The sequence below is a fragment of the Sardina pilchardus genome, chromosome 14 (assembly GCF_963854185.1).
Source record: "Sardina pilchardus chromosome 14, fSarPil1.1, whole genome shotgun sequence".
Classification (NCBI taxonomy): Eukaryota; Metazoa; Chordata; class Actinopteri; order Clupeiformes; family Clupeidae; genus Sardina; species Sardina pilchardus.
Window position 1 is genome coordinate 20,253,734 of NC_085007.1, and position 20,996 is coordinate 20,274,729.

A 20,996-nucleotide genomic window follows, 5' to 3' on the forward strand; every position below is an offset into this window, starting at 1 on the left:
GTTGTATTTCTGTTTCATATTCAACTTAAGACTACAAAGCGACATTTTTGCATCCAACAATGACATTGTCCAATACCTTTATCGTTATTGAATGTGCATAACAGTCATGTAGAGGGAATATCAAGCATGGTATGTGATAAAAAAAATCTTATGTATGTTTACAGGCAATAGTAAACAAATAAACAGGAAGTAGATCAGACTGACCTTCAGCTTCAGCTTCCGCTTCCGCCTCTGCTTCCTCTCCTTCTTCTTTTTCTTCCTCCTTCTCCTCTTCCTCCTCTCCCTTCTCCTCTTCCTCTGCTTCCTCCTCTTTCTCCTCTTCTTCCTGCTTCACTTCTTCCTCTTCCTCCTTCTCCTCCTCTTCCTCCTCCTCCTCCTCTTCCTTGGTGGGGCTGGCCTCGGCCTTGGCGGCCTGGACGGCGGTGATGACCTCGTCGCCGGAGGAGTAGGACGAGCTGAGGAGGCGAGAGCTGAGCAGGTAGGGGACACCGGCGCTCATGCTGGAGAACAGAGGCCGGGAGAAGACAGGCCCGGAGGACAGGCTGTGGGAGTACAGGCTAGACACGCCTCCGCCCATGCCCACGTTGAAGCGAGACTCCTCCCCTTCCAGCAATTTCCTGGAAAAAAAAACACAGGTGCATCATGGGAAGCGTTTTTGAAGTGTTTTTACTTTTTACCTTTTCGCGTGTCTTAGTGACATAGCCATGGAGGGTTTAGAGCAAAGATTCCTAAAGCATAGCGCTCCATGATCTTTGCTTTAGAATAGATGTACCTGTATGCAGCGATCTCAATGTCAAGGGGCCATTTTAACATTGAGGAGGTCCTGGTACTCTTTCAGGTAATGAGCCATCTCCCCTTAGTGGCCCTCAGCTCATCTTCCAGTTGGCTGATTGCGTCCTGCAGGGGAACAAGAAACAGCAAGAAAGCATTTATGCATGATACTGTATGAGGATCCGACACATTTCTATATATTTATGTATATATTCTAGATGTAAATAATATAATCTGAACATGGATTCATATCCAAAAGACTCCAATAGGAGTAAAAATGCAAGCCTAATATAATGCTACAATAAAAAGCTAGCCCAATATTGCACATTAGCGCTAAGCGCTAGCTGCAGTACCACCACTGACCTGCATGGCGGCGACCTCCCCACTCTGCTTATCCTCCACCTCATGCAGCTGCTTCTCCAGCGACTCGTTGAGGCCGCGGCAGGCGTCGATCTCCAGGATGCGCGACTGCAGCTGGCGGCGGTACTCGCCGGCCTCGTCCTTGGAGCTGCGCACGGCGTCGCTGTGCTGCGCCACCGTCTCGGTCAGCGAGCCCACCTTGCCGCGGAACCACTCCTCGGCCGACTGCATGTTGCGCGCCGCCAGCCGCTCGTACTGGGCGCGGATGTCGCGCAGCGCGCTGGACAGGTCGGGCCGCTGGGCCTCGGTCTCCACGGCCACGTGGGCGCCGTACTGCACCTGCGCCTGCAGCTCGCTCACCTCGCCCTCGTGCAGCCGCTTGAGGAAGGCCAGCTCGTCGGCCAGCGTCTCCACCTGCTTCTCCAGCTCGGCGCGCTGCAGCGCCACCTCGTCGGCCGCCTTGCGCGCCTCCAGCAGCTTGCCCTCGGCCTCCTCGCGGCCCAGCGCCTCCTGCTCGTAGTGGGCCTGCAGGCCGTGCAGGGCCTCCTCGGCGCGCTCGCGGGCCTCCAGCGCCGCCTGGCGCTCCAGCCGCGCCTCCTCGGCGGCGTCGCGCAGACGCCGCGCCTCCTGCTCGTAGAGGGCGCGCAGGCGCGAGGGCTCGGCGTGCCGCTGGCGGAGGAGCCCCAGCTCGGCCTCCAGCGCGCGGTTCTGCTGCTCCAGCTCGTGCACGCGCTCAATGAAGCCGGCGAAGCGGTCGTTCAGCTCCTGCAGCTGGGCCTTCTCCTGCGTGCGCACCACCCGGAACTCGGAGCTGATGTGGGCCGCCTGGCTCAGGTCCAGCTCCATGGCGGCGGCGCTGGAGGCGCGGCTCGGGGACAGGTAGTGGTGGAGGCGCGAGGAGGCGGCGGAGGAGAGGGGGGCCGCGGCGTGGGTGGAGTACATGACCCGGGTGGAGGAGCGGGTCCTCGGGGCCTGCCGCGGGGCGCTGTCCCCGTACCATCGCTTGTAGGAGGAGGGGTAGTACGGGTCGTAGCTCATGGCGGCGATGGAGGGATCTATCTCTCTCGGTCTCTTTTTCTGCCTCTGGTTGTCCACCGAAGCCCTGCTCAGCTCTGCTCTACTGCTGCAGACGATTCGGCTTATATAGCAGGTGGGGAGGCATTGACGCACACACTCTCTCCAACACCCCCCCTCACCCACCCTCTCCTCTTCTTCCTCCTCCACCCCCCCGCCCCCTCCAAAGCCTGACTCTGCGGGATCAATATAGAGAGGAACGAGAGAACGAGGGAGGTGCAGAAACAAAGACTGAAAGAGGAAGAGCAGCACAGTTTTACAGCCCGGAGAGATTAGCTTTCCTCCAACTCTCGCCTTGCCTCAAATAACCTCATCTCCAAGGTCACTCGGAAAATACAGCCTTTCCCACACAAATTAGACTCTTGAGAAAATAGATATAACCACAACAATTAGCCCTTTTAGTAGCAATATTAACATCAGTGAGAGGATATTCAGAGGATAACGTCAGTGAGAGGATTAGAGAGTGTGTGAGTTAACCATAGGAGGATGATGGTATGGCGTCGCTGTATTTCTAATAATGCATCTCTACTCCCTCTGCTGGTCAATTTGAGTCGATCATCCACAGACCTTGAATGCCCTACAGTATAGTGACACACTTCTCTGCTTCGGGCAAAAGAGTGGTGCATTATGGAGATTATGGAGTGTTTTCCCACGCTCAGTATGATGTCCCTCTTATAGTTATTCATATACATAAAGATACTTTATGTATGTATGTTGGTATCTATGGATGTAGCAGTAAGTATCTAATACTATCTATTTACATGTATATGTGTTTGTCTGTATGTATCTATATGGATATATGGAAAGTTGTACCGGTATGTATGTATGCATGTATGCAGGTATGCAGATATGAATGTATCTATGTGTTTACATATAACATAGTATTATCAATGCCCCAACTTGTGTACAATGAATCGGTACCTATAGGTCTAGTTTGTCTAATGGCTCTATTGCTATGTTGCTTTGTTAGTTTAAAACTATATCAGCCCATCCCACTGGAACAGAAGTCTGACTGGTCAACAGTCTTGTGTTGCTGACCAGCACTTCCAGTCTCGGTGGAGAGGAATGGGAGACGGGGTGGAAGGAGAGAGGAGAGGAAAGAGGAGGAGGAGGAGGAGGAAGAGAGGGAAGGAGGGGGTACAGTGTGCTGATGCTGCCTCAGAGAGCCCAGTGCAAACCCCTGTGCAAGCGCTACAATGACTTGGCATATCTATTACAATCAGACCAAGGAGCATCAGCACTAAGACTGTCATTGTTCTCAGCCACATATTCTCAGTGGAAACTTTTTGAGCAGATTCAATGTCTCGTTAGTTTAATAAACAGTTGTGATGACTGTCTGAGCATACAGCAGTGTTGTTTATTATTATCATTATCATTATTACCTGTTTCAGGCATCCCTTTTATTCATTTTCTTTCATTTATGAACAGTCTCTCTCACTTTCCCTCTAAGCACCCATGTATCTCAGTATGCGGCATTACATTCGATTACGTCACGTAATACATTCCTGGAGCTCAGCATTGAAGGGTTCTCTCTCTCTCTGTGATTAGTTTAGCCAGAGTCCCAAGCTAGCATTAATAATAGCTCAAGTTATGTATTTTTCCCTACCCCTTTGTAAATAATTCTGTATTCAGTTTGATTGACAGCATGGCTAAGTCATTTGTTATTGCCTTAAGGTCGTAATGCCAAATAACCATACTGCTACATCAGCCTTTTCCTGAGGCTGTGACAAATGGAATTTCCTCTGAAGCTATAGTCATCTATCAGGTGCACTGCCACACTGTCTTTGGGTAATATCCTGATCTGACTCCAGACCAGAAAGTTTATTTACTTTATATTCTGTGATAGATGTTATATTCGGCACAGTGTCTAGGGGGAACTGCGTGTGCGAGAAATGATCCATTTCGATGCGTAACCGTCCATGCTGAATAAATGAGAAAGATTTTTGTGTGTGTGTGAGTGTGTCTGCATTGATGCAGTGAATAACCAGGACTGTGGATGGAGCCATTATTTCAGTTGGAATCAATTTCAGTTGGAATCAATTTGCTAAACACAGGGAATATATTCATTCCAAAAAAACTTTCCAGTGTGAAGAATGTTCATTGGTAAGAATAACTCAGCTGACGAGTCTTGCAGCAGACCAATGCTCAGAGCAAACAAAGCTATATGTCGGAAATCAGATCATGTGAGCAGTGTAATGTTATTCTCAGGCAGTGCATCATACATCATACTTAGGTCCCGCACAAGATATCCAGGTATTTCTCCGTCTCCTGGCATTTAAAAGCTCTTCAGACACGGCTAGTAGATTAGACCGTCCTGTGACTGCTGGATAGGGTGGCAGCATCTCGCCTGCATATCAATGTCTGCAAAGGTCTGCCCCCAGTGGAATGCCACTTGACCTCTTCAGATGGTGCCACCCTGCAGCTAAAGCCGATAGGTTTACAGTAGGAGGACTAGACAGTACTTTCTGTCTCTCACACAAAGGCCTAAAAAAAGTGGATAGAGTGGGTGTAATGGGAGAAGGTTGGACGTTTTAGAATGTGTCCTGTTAGTGAAAGTGGCAGAGCCATGTTCGTGAATCTCTCATTTGCAAAAAGACCTTCAGCCTCTAACTCTGAACTTTACACTTTTATTCCACCTCTGTCAGTTTAAAAGTCAAGTTGCTATTTTCACTGTATCCCTGACCTTTGCCCTTTCCCAGCCAGAACATGTTCCGCCAACTCTCAAGGGTTGGTGTTGCTCATTGGCTGAGGCCACTTGTCCATTAAGGCTTGAGCCATTCGTACTGGTGGAGGGCAGGTGCTATCTGGCATCCGAGCAGGCCCACATTCCACTGTGCTATAAAAAGAGTCGGGCTTATGCACGGGGGGGATCACTGCTTGTCAGAGTGTCTGTGTGTGTGTGTGGGTGCACGTTCACAGGGGAAGGCTGCGCTTTGTTCATTTTGGGAACGTACCGTGCTGAACTAACGGAATGGCTGCTGCACACCGTCTGGTCATCGTGCGCCACGGCGAGAGCGCCTGGAACCAGGAGAACCGCTTCTGCGGCTGGTTCGACGCCGACCTGAGCGAGAAGGGCATGGAGGAGGCCAAGCGCGGCGCCAAGGCCATCAAGGATGCCGGCATGAAGTTCGACGTGTGCCACACCTCGGTGCTCAAGCGCGCCATCAAGACCCTGTGGACCATCATGGAGGGCACCGACCAGATGTGGCTGCCCGTCCACAGGACCTGGCGCCTGAACGAGCGCCACTACGGCGGCCTGACCGGCCTCAACAAGGCCGAGACGGCCGAGAAGCACGGAGAGGAACAGGTCAAGATCTGGAGGCGCTCCTTCGACATCCCACCCCCTCCCATGGAGAAAGAGCACAACTATCACAAGATCATCAGTGAGGTGAGCAAGCTGGGAGACTCAGAGAGAGTGAGAGACTGAGATAAACTGGAGGTAGAAGTGTAAACCTGTCCTGGTAATGGACCTTCCAGTCCCATACTAATATCCTATTTCATATATCTACAAGTCATAAACAGGCACAACATCAGATAGGTGCTGCCTCAATGAGATATCAATATAGAATATGTTTGAGCATATTTCATGCGATAATGATCAAACTCACCAGCATTATCATATGATCTAGTTAGGATATTCTTACAGACAAAAAGACAAAACAGTCAGTGACAACATAGAAGCACAGATTGCATGAAAAAAGTACAGTAATTTCCCGCATATAAGCCGCATTGTGTATAAGCCGCAGGACAGTGTTTTATGCAAGTTAAAAGAAACAAAACGATATTAACCCCATATTGACTACCCCCCTGTATTGACCTCATAGCGGAAGAAATTTTGCTAAATCAATGTATAAGCCGCGGCTAATAGTCGGGAAATTACGGGTATTCCTAATTTCTCATTTCATGATGGATAAAGAAATGCAATAGGCTATTATTGTGGAAGTACTGTCACATCTTTGGACAGCCAGGGGGCTCTCTGTTCATGACTTGCACTGATGGGCTGCTATGTGAGTGACCAACTGTGTAACGCTCTCATCCCACCAGTCGAGGCGCTACAAAGGCCTGAAGGCTGGAGAGCTGCCCACATGCGAGAGCTTGAAGGACACCATTGCCCGCGCCCTGCCCTACTGGAACGAGGTCATCGTGCCCGAGATCAAAGCTGGCAAGAACGTCATCATCGCAGCCCATGGCAACAGTCTCCGTGGCATTGTGAAGCATTTGGAGGGTGAGTACTGCAGGCCGACATGAAACTTATTTGGGGGGGGGGGGGGGGGGGGGGGGGCTAAAAAGTGAACTTCACCAAGCTCAAGTAAGGTTGACAGAAATCAGCCAGGCCCTTTCCAATCTCTTTCAAACTTAGTGAATAGGCCTGCCGGCTCCTTTCTCTCCAGCTTACGGGCCCCGGCCCCTTTGTTTTCATTACAGCAGCTGTCACACATTGTGCTACTGCTCAGAAACACTCCTGCGTGCCGCTCCACTGTTATGTAAGCCGTCAGGGGCTGACCTTAGCTCAGCGCAAGCTGAGAAGGCTACACTGACTGGACACACTCCTTATTGTGTGGACATGGACACTCACACACATGCACACACACACACACACACAGAGTACAGTAGAGGGGATGCAGCCATGGGTACATCATGCCATGTACTCATGATCGTAAGGTGTTTATAAATAGCCCTGAAGTGGCTCCCAGTCCTGGAGAGGTAAAGCCAAAGGGCTGAGAGTCGCATTACAGTCGCGACCTTTATCTATATGCATTTGTGTTTGAGCTGGATAGACTGGCAAAGATGGGAGTGACCTCGAGGAGGCTCACTCGAGAGGGTTTGAGGAAAGGTCAGTAAAGGTCAACTGGCTACTAGAAGGTCACAGTCAGATAGGGAACTGAAACGAGGTAGAGGCTACTGGGGTCCGATTTAGCTTACTGTAGCCTACTTCTGTATTAGAGTGAGTCTGTCCAGGACTACTCTCCAGGGACATGATGCCTGATGTAATATAGCTCAAGTCAACCATGAAAGCTGAGCTGCAAGCAGCTGCTTTGATTCGAATTGATCCGTGCAGAGGTGAATGGTACTCCTGTCACGCTGAAGGAAGACGTTAAAGGCAAAAGCCAGTCAGCAACACATTTTGACACCACCCACTATCAAAATCGGAAGGGTCGACAACTACAGGGGCCCCAAATGTAATATTTATGTTTCGGAACGTGAGATAGTAAAAAAAAGAGAACGCACTCAGGGCACAACCAAGATTATTAGACAAAAGGCCATCTCAAGCTACGTTTTTCGGAATGTACCCACACTCTCTCTCACAATCCTCTCTCTCCTCGCTGTTTCCTCTTCCGCGCCAGGTATGTCCGACGCCGCCATCATGGAGCTGAACCTGCCCACCGGTATTCCCATCGTCTACGAGCTGGACAAGGACCTGAAGCCCATCAAGCCCATGGCCTTCCTGGGTGACCCCGAGACCGTGAAGAAGGCCATGGAGGCCGTGGCCGCACAGGGCAAGGCCAAGAAGTGAACGGGAGGATGAGGCGAGACGAATTAAGAGACTGACACACAACCCCCAACTTGCTCCCCACTCTCACCCCTTGTTATGTTTCTCAGTGTTACACACGTCCAGTGTTTGGAGGCCTGCGTGGTTGAATGGAGGAGAACTGCTCAGGATGTACCACACTCACTACCCCGCAAAGACCTCACCGGCTGTTTTTGTAACGATTATGGACAGAGCCTGTGTTGGTATGCAGGTGGCTATATCTTCCTCACCTACCAACAAACACACGGTTTCACACACATAGACACAAACAAACACACACACACACACACACACACACACACATACACGCACATATACACACACACCTTCCTTGATTTGTAAGTTACCTTGGAGCACGTCACTCTGACACAGCAAAATAAAGTGACCACCATTTTGTGTATCTCTCTGCTTTCCTACTTGATTCTGCCTCCTTCTCCCTCATCTCATCCCTCTTCCTCTCTCTCTCTCTCATTCTCTCTCTCTCTCTCTCTCTCTCTCTCTCTCTCTACCCATCTCGTTGCAAGTGTCCTCCTCGCTCACATTCATCTTCAGCACACTTCCTCCATCCACCCATATTTCTCTGTGTCCCCCGCACTCCTCTTCATCTTCTCCTTCTCCGATTGCTCGCCATCCCTCTCCTCTTCCTCTTCTCATTCCCCCATCCAACCCTTCATCACCCTCTCCCTCTCTCCCTGCCCCCTCCTCCTCCTCCTCCTCCTCCTCCTCTTCCTCCTCACCCCTCTGCATTAGTTTGGTAATTTCAGCACAATGCGTGGGCGCTGTGTAAGCTCTGTCAGAGGGCACAGCAGCAGCAGCAGCAGGAGAGAGGGAGGGAGGGAGAGAGAGAGAGAGAGAGAGGGAGGAAGAGAGAGAGAGGGGGGGGGCGAAGGAGGAGGTCAGTGAGTTTATTTTGGCTGTTGTCCTGTGATGCGGGATAGGCTCATCAGGCTCCCTGCTCTACCCCCCCCCCCCACCTCCCCCCACCACCCCACCTGCCTCTGCTGATGATGGCAGCTGGCCAGGGCCACGTTTAGCACCAGCTCCATTTCTTCACAGACTAAAGGACAGGTGTGTGTGTGTGTGTGTGTGTGTGTGTGTGTGTGTGTGTGTGTGTTGGAAATCTGATTGGAGCCAGGGACAAAGTCAGATCCACTTTGGCAATTGGGATGTCACAAAAAAACACATATCGATGTCAATGACAGGGTCTAATTTAAGCTATTTTACTAGAATTAGAAAGCTGTATAAACACAAACAAATTTGAGAAATGCACTGAACTACATGAAACCAACCGGACAGGGACCGTGACTATCTTCCTGACATTTTGGAGGATTGGAATTTCTCATGAAAATGTCATTCACATTAAAAAACTGTCTGTCTCTGAGGTGACTCACATGACATTTCCCAAGAATGCTTGACCTTCATGATAACAAATCTAATTCTCAGGTATGCTATCCTGCAAGTAATGAGACAGGATGTAAAACAGACAGGACAGTGAGTCAGTTAACAAGACTAGAAGACATCTTTTATTGGTAACATAATCATTGTTACCAATAAACTCAAATATCAGAGTGTGCACCACCCTGCATAGTCCATCTATTGTCTTATAACTGGTGATAGACATTTGTCAAAGTGCTGATACCCTTCTTGTTACTTGTCCCAAAAACCTCCTTGCAGTATTGCCTGCAGAATGACACAGCACTAAAGCCCAGCCCATTGGCATAGGCCAGGGGTCGGCAACCCAAAATGTTCAAAGAGCCATTTTGGACCAAAAAAACAAAAAACAAATCTGTCTGGAGCCGCAAAAAAATTAAAAGCCTTATGTAAGCCTTATATGAAGGTAACACAGGCTGTAAGTGTATATTATTAGCCTACTATCAAAATGACTAAGTAGGCTACAACGAGGCTACATAATGAGCTTTCATGATGAAATGTTTTTCCCTACAGCGCATCTCGGAGAGAATGACACACCACGTGACTACTCTGCTGGTGCTTTAAGTTCAACTTCGTGTAATCACCGTCCGTGAACCGTTGTTTTCCACGTTTTAATATCTCTCAGGTTGCAACAAAATTTCTCCAGAAGTAGGCTACTGCAATCGCACTTTTTCTCTCAGTCCCAACTGGGTAGTCGGCTGCAAATGTAGCATGCCTTCCCTGAAAATGTCTTTCTAAATGTCTCTCTTTTTGTTGTTCGCCAACTTCTCATTACAAAGCAAGCAAACATGCAGGCAATCCTTCCGCAATGGCAATGAAAGCAAATGATTCGGTCCATTCTGCCTTAAATTCTCTGATCTCATCGGCTATCTTTCTCTTTTTCCCTTTGGGATCCATGCCATGGCCATGCTGACACCCGCCGGTTTGTTTACAACCACAGCCACCTGCATGGCACGGCGCCGCCCTGAAACGTGTGTCGCAGGCTATCAAATCTTCGTTGACAGAAATGTTGAACTTTAATATTTATTATGCACATTTTTACAACATTGGAAAACGTTAAGAATGTTTGTCCTGATACAGAAACCATATTAAAACAAACAAACAAAAATCCCCCCATTCATTTTCATACATTTTTGAAGACGCTCAGGGAGCCACCAGGGTTGCGCTAAAGAGCCGCATGCGGCTCCAGAGCCGCAGGTTGCCGACCCCTGGCATAGGCTAATGGCCATTGTCCAGGAAAGTTCACTTACATTATATGGAATGCATAGTCTGAATAATCTGTTGATAGTATGCGTCAGAGGTTAATAGTTTTAGTATCTAGTGTTACAGTGTTACATTAATTGACATATGCTTTCTGAGTGGTTTAAGGGTAACTATTACAGTAATAGTTGAAACTTTCATCCAAAATCGTCGGAGTTGATCATGAGTCAACACTGCCATCTGTTGTTGAAACGTGATAAAGTTTGGGACACTACTTCAAATTCCCTCCTATCACAAACATTTCAACAGAGCCTCTGAAATGAATCATTATAACTCAGGGTTTTTTTTTCTATTTGTGTCCTGAAGTCTATCAACTTCTATGTTTGTATTTATTTATTTATTGCTGTCTGTGAATGATTTTGTGTTTGCTTCTGTTGTGCTCAGCGTTAATATCACTAGAGGGAGCTGTAATCTCTGTAACGGCAAACTTGCATGCTTGGTGCAGTGAATCATTCCGTAGTTTTGGGGTGTGTTTTTGAAAACAAAGTGAAACTGAAATGATTTTGATTTCTTAAAAAAAAAAAAAAGAAATCTGAAACACTAGCACATACTGTTGGAGAGTGTGTGCATAACCATGTTAGGCCAGACTGCAAATGCTGGTTAAACTTATTTCCCCATTTTGTTACACATTGTCTTACTCTCTGAAGGAGATGCTATAATCTCTCTCTTCTCATACCATCTTTAAAAAATGTCATTTCCTGTTTATGGACATGTACTGCTTCCCATTTCTGTCAATGGTCCTTGGAATGCCTCCACAGCCCGATTTGAATTCACATAACATAATTTGAAAAGACACAAAGCCATAAAGTCTCACACTTGATAGCATAGAAAAACCAAGCCATAAAGTCAACTGAGACTCAAAGATTGCCCAGGGAAGGGTGCAAAAAAAGGCATTAATGACCTGTACTGGGGTCTGGCAAATTCTTGCATGCTTGTGCTTGAAACGTGTTATTAATGGTGGACTCTGTGGGACACAGCAGATAGATATACTGTAGATACGGAGCCATCATTTCTGCTCTCAACAGGTACAGCGTATTTCACACCCATTCTATCTGGAATGCACATGCGGCTACATGCGCACATGTGCTGACATGTCTACACGAACATGCGGCTGTGGATAGAGTGCACACACCAGAGTGTTTCATTCCTCTTCCAGCATATGCACAATGTTGCATGTATGGAAGAGTGTCTATATGTATGCAATGCATTCATTTAAAGATAGAATTGCCCATCAACACATATATGTAGCCTATAAACCATCTCTGGAAATATCCTTCTCATTCCTATTCTGCTCCCAATGTGAAAACCCCATACATCTTGCAGCTTCTCAGTCTCTATATGACTATGTTGATCTGAGCTGCATATATACCCTACATCCACGCCAATTTGCCCTGGAGCATACGACTTCTCCTCTCTGGCAGGTTTGTGGTGTGAGTTATTGGGGTGCTGGGTGAGAGGACTCCGGCTTCAGGCAAAAAACAGATTCCAGGATGAGGTTGGCTCAGACGGGCCTGGATTGTGCCTGTACATGTCTTCCTCTGTCTCTGACACACCATTGGACTGCCTATACGCCCGCCGACAAACATTTACAAGGAACTTAGAGGAGTTCCCCTTTGAGACGCGACTGATGGACACGCGGAACAATTCAGTCAAGTATAGTACAAACGGAAGAAGGAACCTCAGTGATCAGTGATTTCTAAAGGAAAGATGAGGTGAAAGTAAGAAGTTCTGGTTAAGAGCATTTGAAGCATCACATGAGTGGAAAGAGTGATTGTGTTCTCCATTCTTCATCCTCCATTGATGTCACTAGAAGTGAGAGAAGTGAGGTGTCAGCATTATGGGCACACAGGTCTAAGAATCTGCAGATTTAGGGAAAATGGCCACAGAGCTATTCTATTTTGAGAATATGTGAATGTGCACTGCTCTCTGTTTTGTGTGTGTGTGTGTGTGTGTGTGTGTGTGTGTGTGTATCTGTGTCTGTGTGTGTATTTTGATGTGTCAATGTGTTTGTGTGTGTGTGTGTGTGTGTGTGTGTGTGTGTGTGTGTGTGTGTGTGTGTCTGTGTGTGTGTGTGTGTGTGTGTGTGTGTGTGTGTGTGTGTGTGTGTGTGTGTGTGTGTGTGTCTGAGGGTGTGTCAATGGGGACCATCATGCAGCTGGAATGCTCATCTGAAAGCCATCCTTTTCTCTTCCTGGTATTCATACTGTATCTTCATGTTCCCGCCCCACATTTCCCAGCTATTTCCCTGTCATGTGCATAGTCCTGTTCCACTGCATTTTGTGCAATTACCATTTATCTTCAGCCAACAAAGCAATTGTTTTCTATTGGTTATAATCATTTGTTTTAATAGTGATATTTAATCAGTTGTTGTTGTTTACAAGCCAGAAAACATGATGTGAACTTATACTTGAGTCTTTTTTTTTAATGTAACTTTTTAAAACTACCTTTGGTATCATTTCCTAATTGATTTGAATGGAATACAGTCATAAAAAAGCTAGAAGTGAACTGATCCGACAAAATGAGTCACACAAGTCACACATTCTAATTTTGAGATACAGGCTGATTGCTTCAAAAACCATTGGATATATTGATACCATTGGATATATTGATAAAATCCTTTTGCTGATTTTATATGTGTGAACGATTCACAGTTTCACAGTTTGCTTCTTAAGGTTCACTAGTTCTGCTGCACATTATCAGCACCTGGAATAAAGAAGGGCTGTGCACAAGAATTTTGAAATGTATGAAAATTATTATTCAAGTGGGCTAATCCTATCTGTACCTGCCTGTATCCTGTTACTTCAAATGCAAAAAAATAAGTAAGGGGCCATAATTAAAAATGCTATCTTGACAACCATTCAAGATACAACTTGACCAACATATTGTTTTAAAGCTCACTGTGACTCATTTTGAAAGATCAGGTCAGATATGTGGTTCATGTCTTTATAACACCCATAATATTATAAAAGATGACGATTAACATATTTGCAAGCATTTGCCTAATTGAAGTTGTTGGTATTTCCTGCTTTCAGGTTGCTTGTTAGGCTTAGACCAAACCTAATGATTATTTAATGTCTAACTTGTGCATAATTGTTCAAGAGCTGAATTCAGAGTAGTGATTAATCTCCTTGGAAAATATTCTATGCCTATGTCTAATGCAACATAAATATATGATGATATGTGTGTTGCAGCTTTAAAATCAGTTTGGATAGAAAAATGTATTTATTAACACAAATGTTGTACATTTAGCAATGTCCAGGAGCTATACCTAAATTGTAACCATTTGCTAAGAAATGCACTGCTTTGGAGAGAGTAATTGGGCGAGCTTGCCATCTTCAAGATATCCAAAAGATTTCAAGCCCGCAGTTTGGTCTGCGGCCCTGGAGAGTGATGGTGAAGAGGATATGCTGCATCTGTGAACGTCCTCTCATGGCCGGCCTATCAGGGCATTTAGCATCTCTATGGCAGAGGAGACAGGGTGCTCCCGACCCAAACTGCCCCATTAGAGGATCAGAGTGGCCCTAAATGGCTCACCTGTGGTGGGGGGATCCCAGATCACACACCCCCCTCCACTGCTGGAGGTACTTCTAACAGGCTGCTAAGTGTTGGGTCTCAGAGACCCCTCTCTCTGCCATAGGGAGCAAGGGCTGACGAGATTAAAGGGACCATCTCCCCCATTGTCAAGGCTAGACACACAGATATCTCCTCCAATACACACAGGGAGAAGTAGGTCCAGCCTTGGGCTATGGGCCATTTAAACAAACAGGGCACTCGGGAGAACAAAAGGGGGGGAAGAGGTGGGTCATGCATGGAGAGAACCACTGCTGTATTTCCTTTAAAAAAATACAATTGTATGATACTGTATGCATAAAGCCTATGGCAGTGACTGCTAAATCTGCTCTGAAATATGGTTCATAAAGGAAGACCAGATGAAAGATACTGGTTGCTGATTTTCACAAGCATCATAAATTCAGCTTAACCAGAGCATAAAATATGGCTGCATGAAAGCATTGGTATTTGTAAAGGTCAGCCTGACTGAAACTGATACAGTATGTAGCAACAGCTACATGTATACCCTGGATTATCATAACATGTAGGTATGGCGTGCAGATTTGAGATATAATCTACTTCTCCATCAAATCAAGTATAAGAATAGAAAATTAGCTTTTACTGTAAAAGTATTTTTTTTCTGCTGTTGGTGTAAAAACAAATACCCAGGACTACAAAGCATCACAAAGAATTGCATGTAAAACAGTAAGAGAAATGTGTTAAATCCTTTACTATTACTAATTCCATGGTGACGGAAGGCCTGCATAAAACTACATTAGAGTTTCCCCTTTGCATGGATTGTGTACAGTACACAAGTCCAACCTTGCAATTCCTACCATTCGTCTGCAATAACAATGACACCATTGGGTCTTCCTGTTGGAGACAGTGATCAGGAGACAAGCGCCCATCCCTACACTAATTCCATGCCATGGCAGACATGGACCCCCTCCTCCCCAATCCCACTAGCCATATACACAAATGGGATGGGGGTGTCAATAGGCCACTTCAAAGGGTGCTTATGAGACTCCTGGTTCCTCTCACTTTTAATGAAATCCACCCCACCCACAGGGCCACAGGCCCCACCTCCTCACCGTTTCTTTTACCTTGACTTCCTGAAACTGTGGTGCCAGTCCCAGAGCCTTAAGTCTCAGACTCAGCTCAAGGGTCTCAAGTCACCTCGGCTCTCTCATAGGAGTGACAACCAAGGCCAAGTCAGGAGACGTACCGGAACATCTGTTCACAGAGGGTGGAGAGACGCTACTGGACAAAGCCAGTGGAGTAGCAGTTGAACCTGAACATCACTTCCTCCAGTCCACTTCAACAGGACATTATCTGCGGAAGAGGTTTTGAACAAACTGACCTTCAATTCAGAGTCTGCAGCAAAGGCTGTGGATAGAGCTGAGATAACTGGGCCCACGGGAATGCAATATATCACTGGTAAGTGGCAGTATGCACATGACACACATGTCACTGTTTGACTTTTAGTTGTTACCAACATACCATATGTTGCCTGCATTTTGGCTGTAGTTAAAGGTCTGTGTGCTTAAGATGTGCTCACTGGTCTATAGGCTGTATTGAACATGACATAAGCCCATAGTCAAGACATTGTACTTATAGAATCGTATTGTACTTAACATAGTTAGTTACCTTCCATATTAGTTCACCTTTTAAACCCGTGTCCCTCTCTCTGTTTGTCCAGACCCCAGGCACTCATCCAGCATGACCTCGTCCTCCTCATCCTCCACGGCCAGAGCAGCTGAGCCTTATCACCAAGGCAACATCAGAATGACCCTGGAGAACTCTGACCTCTGGAGGTCCTTCCATAACCTGGGGACGGAGATGATCATTACGAAACCTGGCAGGTGAGGAACGAGAGCATGAGGGAGAAACGTCTCTTTTTTCTGACATTTACACAAAACATGTGGAGAGGGACGTTGTGGATGACTGTGTGTGCAGATATAAGCTGCTTAGACTGAGTCATTGTAACATAAAGGGAAATGTGGTCTAGAACTGTGGTTGCCTTTATTAGTGCACAGTTAATAGAGTTTATAATCATATAAACATTGATTATTATGTATGCACCAGTGTTGAGTTCTGTTACATTCCTTAATCATGGTGTTTCTGTCGTTACAGGAGAATGTTCCCACACTGCAACATCAGTGTATCAGGATTGTCTCCTTACACTAACTATTTCATTATAGTGGATATGGTTCCTGTGGACAACTTTAGGTATAAGGTAAGTTCATCTCAACCAGAGCAATTGGAACATTTCCACACTGTTGTCTATACCACAATTTAAGTAACCTGAGGGAGAGTGAATTGGATTCTTCAGAATGGGCCAAAAGTTTTGGGGGGGTGGGGGGGGGGAGGTTAGAGGCTACTTCTCCCAAGCCCTGACCGGGCAGACAATGCATATCAAAGGCAATTATCACTTCCTGTTTTTCTGCCAGGGGTCTTTATCACACACAACCCCCATATGCTAACCCCTCCCCTACAAAAGCAACTGCTGGGGGAAATCACTGCAAATCAGCCCATGGCAGACAGTTGTATTTCAGCCATATGTTCTGTTCCAAAAGAAGGTCTTGAGATAAAAACAGAATTCGATTTCATTGAGATAGAAACAAAAAATCATTTTTAATTAACTTTAAAGTTGTTTTACCAGTGCATAACAAGAATAGGGGAATCTAAGTGATATACACAGACCCATGATCATCTGGACTCTCTTTCTTTCTGCAGTGGAATAAAGAACAGTGGGAGGTGGCAGGTAAGGCTGAGCCGCAGCCTCCCTGTAGGACCTATGTCCACCCAGACTCCCCTGCACCAGGAAGCCACTGGATGAAGCAGTCTATCTCCCTCCTCAAGCTCAAGCTCACCAACAACACACTGGACCCTAGCGGCCATGTAAGCACCCTTTTCATTTGTTTTTGTTTGACGAAATAATGATGTTAGTGTTTGTTCCTCATTAAAATCTTCCCCGAAGCAACTCATCAACCCGTTGGGCCTCCACTGTTATTTTCAGCTTCAGTTCACACTTGGTGCAATAACCGTAGGCAGCACATGTAGATGCTTTTGAAAGGGGTGTCATTGGATACAGCTGTACAGTTTTAGATACGACCATGCTGGTATTAAAATATGCAGCCCAGGGATCCTACACCGTATCCCACAGATTCTGTGTATGGATTTAACAGCTCCATATGGGGCAAGTCAAACGATGTCTCACAGGCTATTTCATGCCACGAAGCGGGGGTTAATTTTATCCAGACACGGGCTAGACCAATTTCTGAGAAGTTATATATGACCTGGATTTATGTTTTCCTTCCCATGCACAGTTGAAGTAACATTTCTCGCTGTCTGTTTCTCCTCAGATTATCTTGCACTCCATGCATCAGTACCAGCCCCGCTTTCACGTGGTCCAGGCAGATGACCTGTACAACGTCCACTGGGCGCCGTTCCAGACCTTCAGCTTCACAGAGACCTGCTTCACTGCCGTCACTGCCTACCAGAATACCAAGGTCAGTCACTGCAGGCATCCAACAAACACAAAACCACCATGTTTTCCAACAGTATGTGTCATTTCTATTCCAGCAGCAAAACAGTAGAGTAATGGCTTATTTACTGGTATTTATTTACAGATCACAAAGCTGAAGATTGACCATAACCCCTTTGCCAAAGGATTCAGAGAGGAGGGGACTCACGGGAAAAGGTAATTAAAGACACAAAGGCAAAGACAGATGTGTGATGAAAGACACGCAGGGATGATTGTGTGTGTTATATTGAGAGGGGGCTAAAGTGAGGCTCACCTTTTTGGTTTTCGTCTTCTTTTCAATTTGCAGATTCCGCGCTCACAAGGGTCAGACCTGTCCAGAGAATCCGGCCAAGAAACTGAGAACAGAGGCAGAGAAGGATCTGGAATACCAAAGCTGCACAGGTAAGGAGCACTCGTCACAATAAAACCTGATTGTGTTCAATTGTCACCATGTCATCAGAGGCCCGCCATGGCTTGAGGTCTGTTTTGTGCCTTCTGTTTACACTGACACACCTTTATTTGTTATTCTACAGACTTCCCACGCCTGCCCTACGATCCCCAGAGAGAGGATGATGAGGTGCCCATGGGGCACAAGCATGGCCCAGGCCCTCAGGACGACCACATGTCCCCCTGGGACTCGGAGCAGGACCCAAGCCACAGCCTACACGGGGACGCCCCCATGGACTTCAGCAGCTCAGAGCAGCTCGTGCCCGGTCAGGCCACCTACCACCTCTACAGGTATGAACACCAACAACGCACGCTGTCAACTGTCACGTTGGAGAACTGAATAATGTGAGATGCTCAAAGAAACTGCTCACAAGAGCCATTCCAATTTTTTTTAAAAGATTTTTCTCTCTCCACTTCTCTTTCTAGATCACAAGATTTCAGGCGATTGCCATCACCTCCAAGTATAGAGTCCAACGTGGACCGCCGCCATTACGAGTCCTCCGTCGATGTGGCCACCGTTCCTGACAGGGAGGTCACCAGACCCCATATTTCAGCTAATGTAGGAGGCCCTCAGGGTCGGCCTCTGAACGGCTCAGTGTCCACCACCCACATGCCATTGGGCCCAAAGAACAAGCCTGGACATGCCACTCCACCTGTGTATGGCCACCACATGGAGCTGCCGTGTGGACAGTGGAACGGACCAATCCCCACGCAGTACCCCACTTCCGGCTACAACCACCCACATCGTCTGATGGTGGAACATGGACACAGCCATCACCATGGTAACGTCACAGAGTGGAGCCAGTACCCACTGTTCTCGTACTCCTGCTGGTGACACAAGAGATGGATAAGACAATCGACCAATCCAATATGGAGCCAGGATTTAGCTCTTAAGGCTCTCTGAGACCCATCACCTTTTATGTTTCAAACTGAAATGTCGACTGTCAAGAGGAGACATTGGCCAATATGTAACCAATAGACTGATGGAAAAGTCATGTGGATTCCAAAGATTATTTTTGACTTGAAGAGATGGCTGAAAAGTTGGTGTAAAGAGATTTATGCGTCCTTTCGTACAGAAAACGAACACATGGGAAGTTTAACAGTCCTGCTGGTGGGAAGCTCTTGCTGCTTCTCTGAACCACTTGAGAATGGAAAACTACATATTTCTTTTATCAGTCCTCTTGACAAGAACACTTGAGTGAGATTGTGAGTAGATGGGTATGCAAATGGACACCTAACAATTTGCATCTAGTGCATGAAGTGTCATAGCTAGACGTGACTTGACTAAAAAGTTTACAGTTGTTGAAACTAAAGCTGCTTTCAGACATAGATGAAAGTCTGCATGTTCTGTGGATATGAAAACAACTACCATCAATGTAAAAAAATCAAATTAAATATTGCATTTGTAATGCTTGCACTGAAAATATTTTGATGCTTCTGCCTCACAAGAAATGTTTCAATAAAACAGGAACTTGATTTCTTGCCCTAAAAAAACTAGGTGAAAGTGTATTTGTGCTGCCCATGTTTCTGTGAATTTCTGTCAATTGCGAATTGTCCCTGCCTTGTTAGAGTAATTAGGACTCTGGTGTTAGATCCTAAATAAGCTCCGGAGTCAAGGTTCTCTTTGGGGGGTAATTGTGAGTTTGCCTCGCTCAGTCAAGTTTACCTCCTGTGTATTAGGCACTCCAGGCAGTATAATCTCTAGTGGTGTTGGATGAGATGATGAATCTATTTACTTCTAAATATAGCGTACGAGGTTGGGGAATGAGCTACTAACGACAAGAGAATGGAGAGATTGAGACCAATCAGACAGACAAAACTCGGGCCAAGGGACAGAGAACAAATGAAACTGGGCAGTGAAGAAGAATGGAGAGCTGATGAGTTAATCCTGCAAATGGATAGAAAGTAAATCAGAGATGGAGAGAGTGGGAGAGAGAGAGAGAGAGAGAGAGAGATGGAGAGAGAGAGAAATGGAGTGTGAGGGCAGATGAGTCAGGCTGCTGGCACTGGTGGGCAGCAGGAGAGAGAGAGAAAGAAAGAGAGAGAAAGAAAGAAAGAGAGAGAGGGAGGGAGGGAGCAGATGACTCAGGTACAGGTTGGCACCAGTGGGCAGAAACATAAGAGTAACGAGATAGAGAGAGGGGGAGGGAGGGAGAGAGTGTGTGAGGGAGAGGGCGAGAGAGAGATAGAGAGAGGAGGGAGGGAGAAAGAGAGATGAGGGTCAGCGGTTGGTTTCATTTCCTTCCTCCTCTGGGACAGTCTGCTCCTGACCCCGTGACCCCGCTCCACACCTGACCCACATCCCAATGCGAGCGGTGTGCAGTGCAGTGCGGTGCGGTGCGGTGGGTAGGGAAGGCAAGCGAGCGGACGACCGTGCCGTGGCCTGGCCTGCTTTCCCCCCGGCAGAAGGCTGCAGCGTCTGTGCTGTAAATGTTTAATCGTGGGCGCTCACAAATGGGCCATGATGAGGCTCTGGCTGCAGTGGGAGTGCGCTGAGAGGAGGCATCTCTCCACCAGTGTGAACTGATCAGCATATGCACAAAAAAATAATCCTCTCACTGAGCAGATGGAGATGACAAACGTACTGTATTGCGGGTCTACAGATGCGTGAGTCAGTCGAGAGAAAGACACAGACAACTTGCGGATTGTTGTACGGATAAACTTTTTTGAAGTGCATTTCATCAACAACAACAAAAATGGAACAAATGCTAAAACTCTTAAATGCTGAGTGACATTTGTCTGGTGACTGCGCTGCATGAAGACTGTAGTCAGTCCACTCGGCAAACAAAGCAAAGTCGGTTGAAAAAGCTCCTTCAGTAATACCTTGGCCAAATGTGGCCTGGGTTCACCTGACCGAAACTAATGAAAACTGGCTAAAAATAGTCACCCATGATTGTGCCTTTATGAGCAAGTCATTGAAGGAGAAAATCAGGGTCTTCTCCAGGGATGAGGGACATGGACAGACTGGCGATGAGGTGGAGTGTGAGGAAAAGAGACGGATGGTGAAAAGACTCTGAAAGAGATGGAGAGTGCTTTGATTTGTATGGA

At 46.7% G+C, this 20,996-nt stretch overlaps 3 protein-coding genes across 3 annotated transcripts in view; 2 read left to right on the top strand and 1 right to left on the bottom strand.

Annotated features, from left to right (window-relative positions):
• Positions 1-2,256, bottom strand: part of nefla (neurofilament light chain a) — a 6,917-nt gene extending 4,661 nt beyond the window's left edge. The window contains 5 exon segments of the mRNA XM_062554890.1: positions 205-617; positions 773-798; positions 800-858; positions 861-897; positions 1,135-2,256. Coding sequence (XP_062410874.1) covers positions 205-617; positions 773-798; positions 800-858; positions 861-897; positions 1,135-2,169 — 1,570 coding nt within the window. The 5' untranslated portion in view covers positions 2,170-2,256.
• Positions 2,257-5,061: 2,805 nt separating this feature from the next.
• On the top strand, positions 5,062-8,135 carry pgam2 (phosphoglycerate mutase 2 (muscle)). The gene is made up of 3 exons (XM_062554906.1): positions 5,062-5,593; positions 6,250-6,430; positions 7,551-8,135. The coding sequence occupies exons 1-3, from the start codon at positions 5,177-5,179 to the stop codon at positions 7,718-7,720; spliced, it is 768 nt and encodes a 255-aa protein (XP_062410890.1). The 5' UTR covers positions 5,062-5,176; the 3' UTR covers positions 7,721-8,135.
• Positions 8,136-15,396: 7,261 nt separating this feature from the next.
• On the top strand, positions 15,397-18,783 carry LOC134101290 (T-box-containing protein TBX6L-like). The gene is made up of 9 exons (XM_062554891.1): positions 15,397-15,412; positions 15,675-15,837; positions 16,109-16,211; positions 16,712-16,876; positions 17,341-17,487; positions 17,608-17,678; positions 17,761-17,903; positions 18,035-18,239; positions 18,375-18,783. The coding sequence occupies exons 1-9, from the start codon at positions 15,397-15,399 to the stop codon at positions 18,781-18,783; spliced, it is 1,422 nt and encodes a 473-aa protein (XP_062410875.1).
• Positions 18,784-20,996: the final 2,213 nt, after the last annotated feature.

Excerpts from the sequence above, each read along its gene's own strand:
- pgam2 (XM_062554906.1), top strand. The coding sequence starts at position 5,177 with ATGGCTGCTGCACACCGTCTGGTCATCGTGCGCCACGGCGAGAGCGCC. Across the intron at positions 5,594-6,249 it reads ATCACAAGATCATCAGTGAG|TCGAGGCGCTACAAAGGCCT; the intron begins GTGAGCAAGCTG and ends TCATCCCACCAG. Across the intron at positions 6,431-7,550 it reads CATTGTGAAGCATTTGGAGG|GTATGTCCGACGCCGCCATC; the intron begins GTGAGTACTGCA and ends CTTCCGCGCCAG.
- LOC134101290 (XM_062554891.1), top strand. Across the intron at positions 15,838-16,108 it reads ATCATTACGAAACCTGGCAG|GAGAATGTTCCCACACTGCA; the intron begins GTGAGGAACGAG and ends CTGTCGTTACAG. Across the intron at positions 17,904-18,034 it reads GGAATACCAAAGCTGCACAG|ACTTCCCACGCCTGCCCTAC; the intron begins GTAAGGAGCACT and ends GTTATTCTACAG.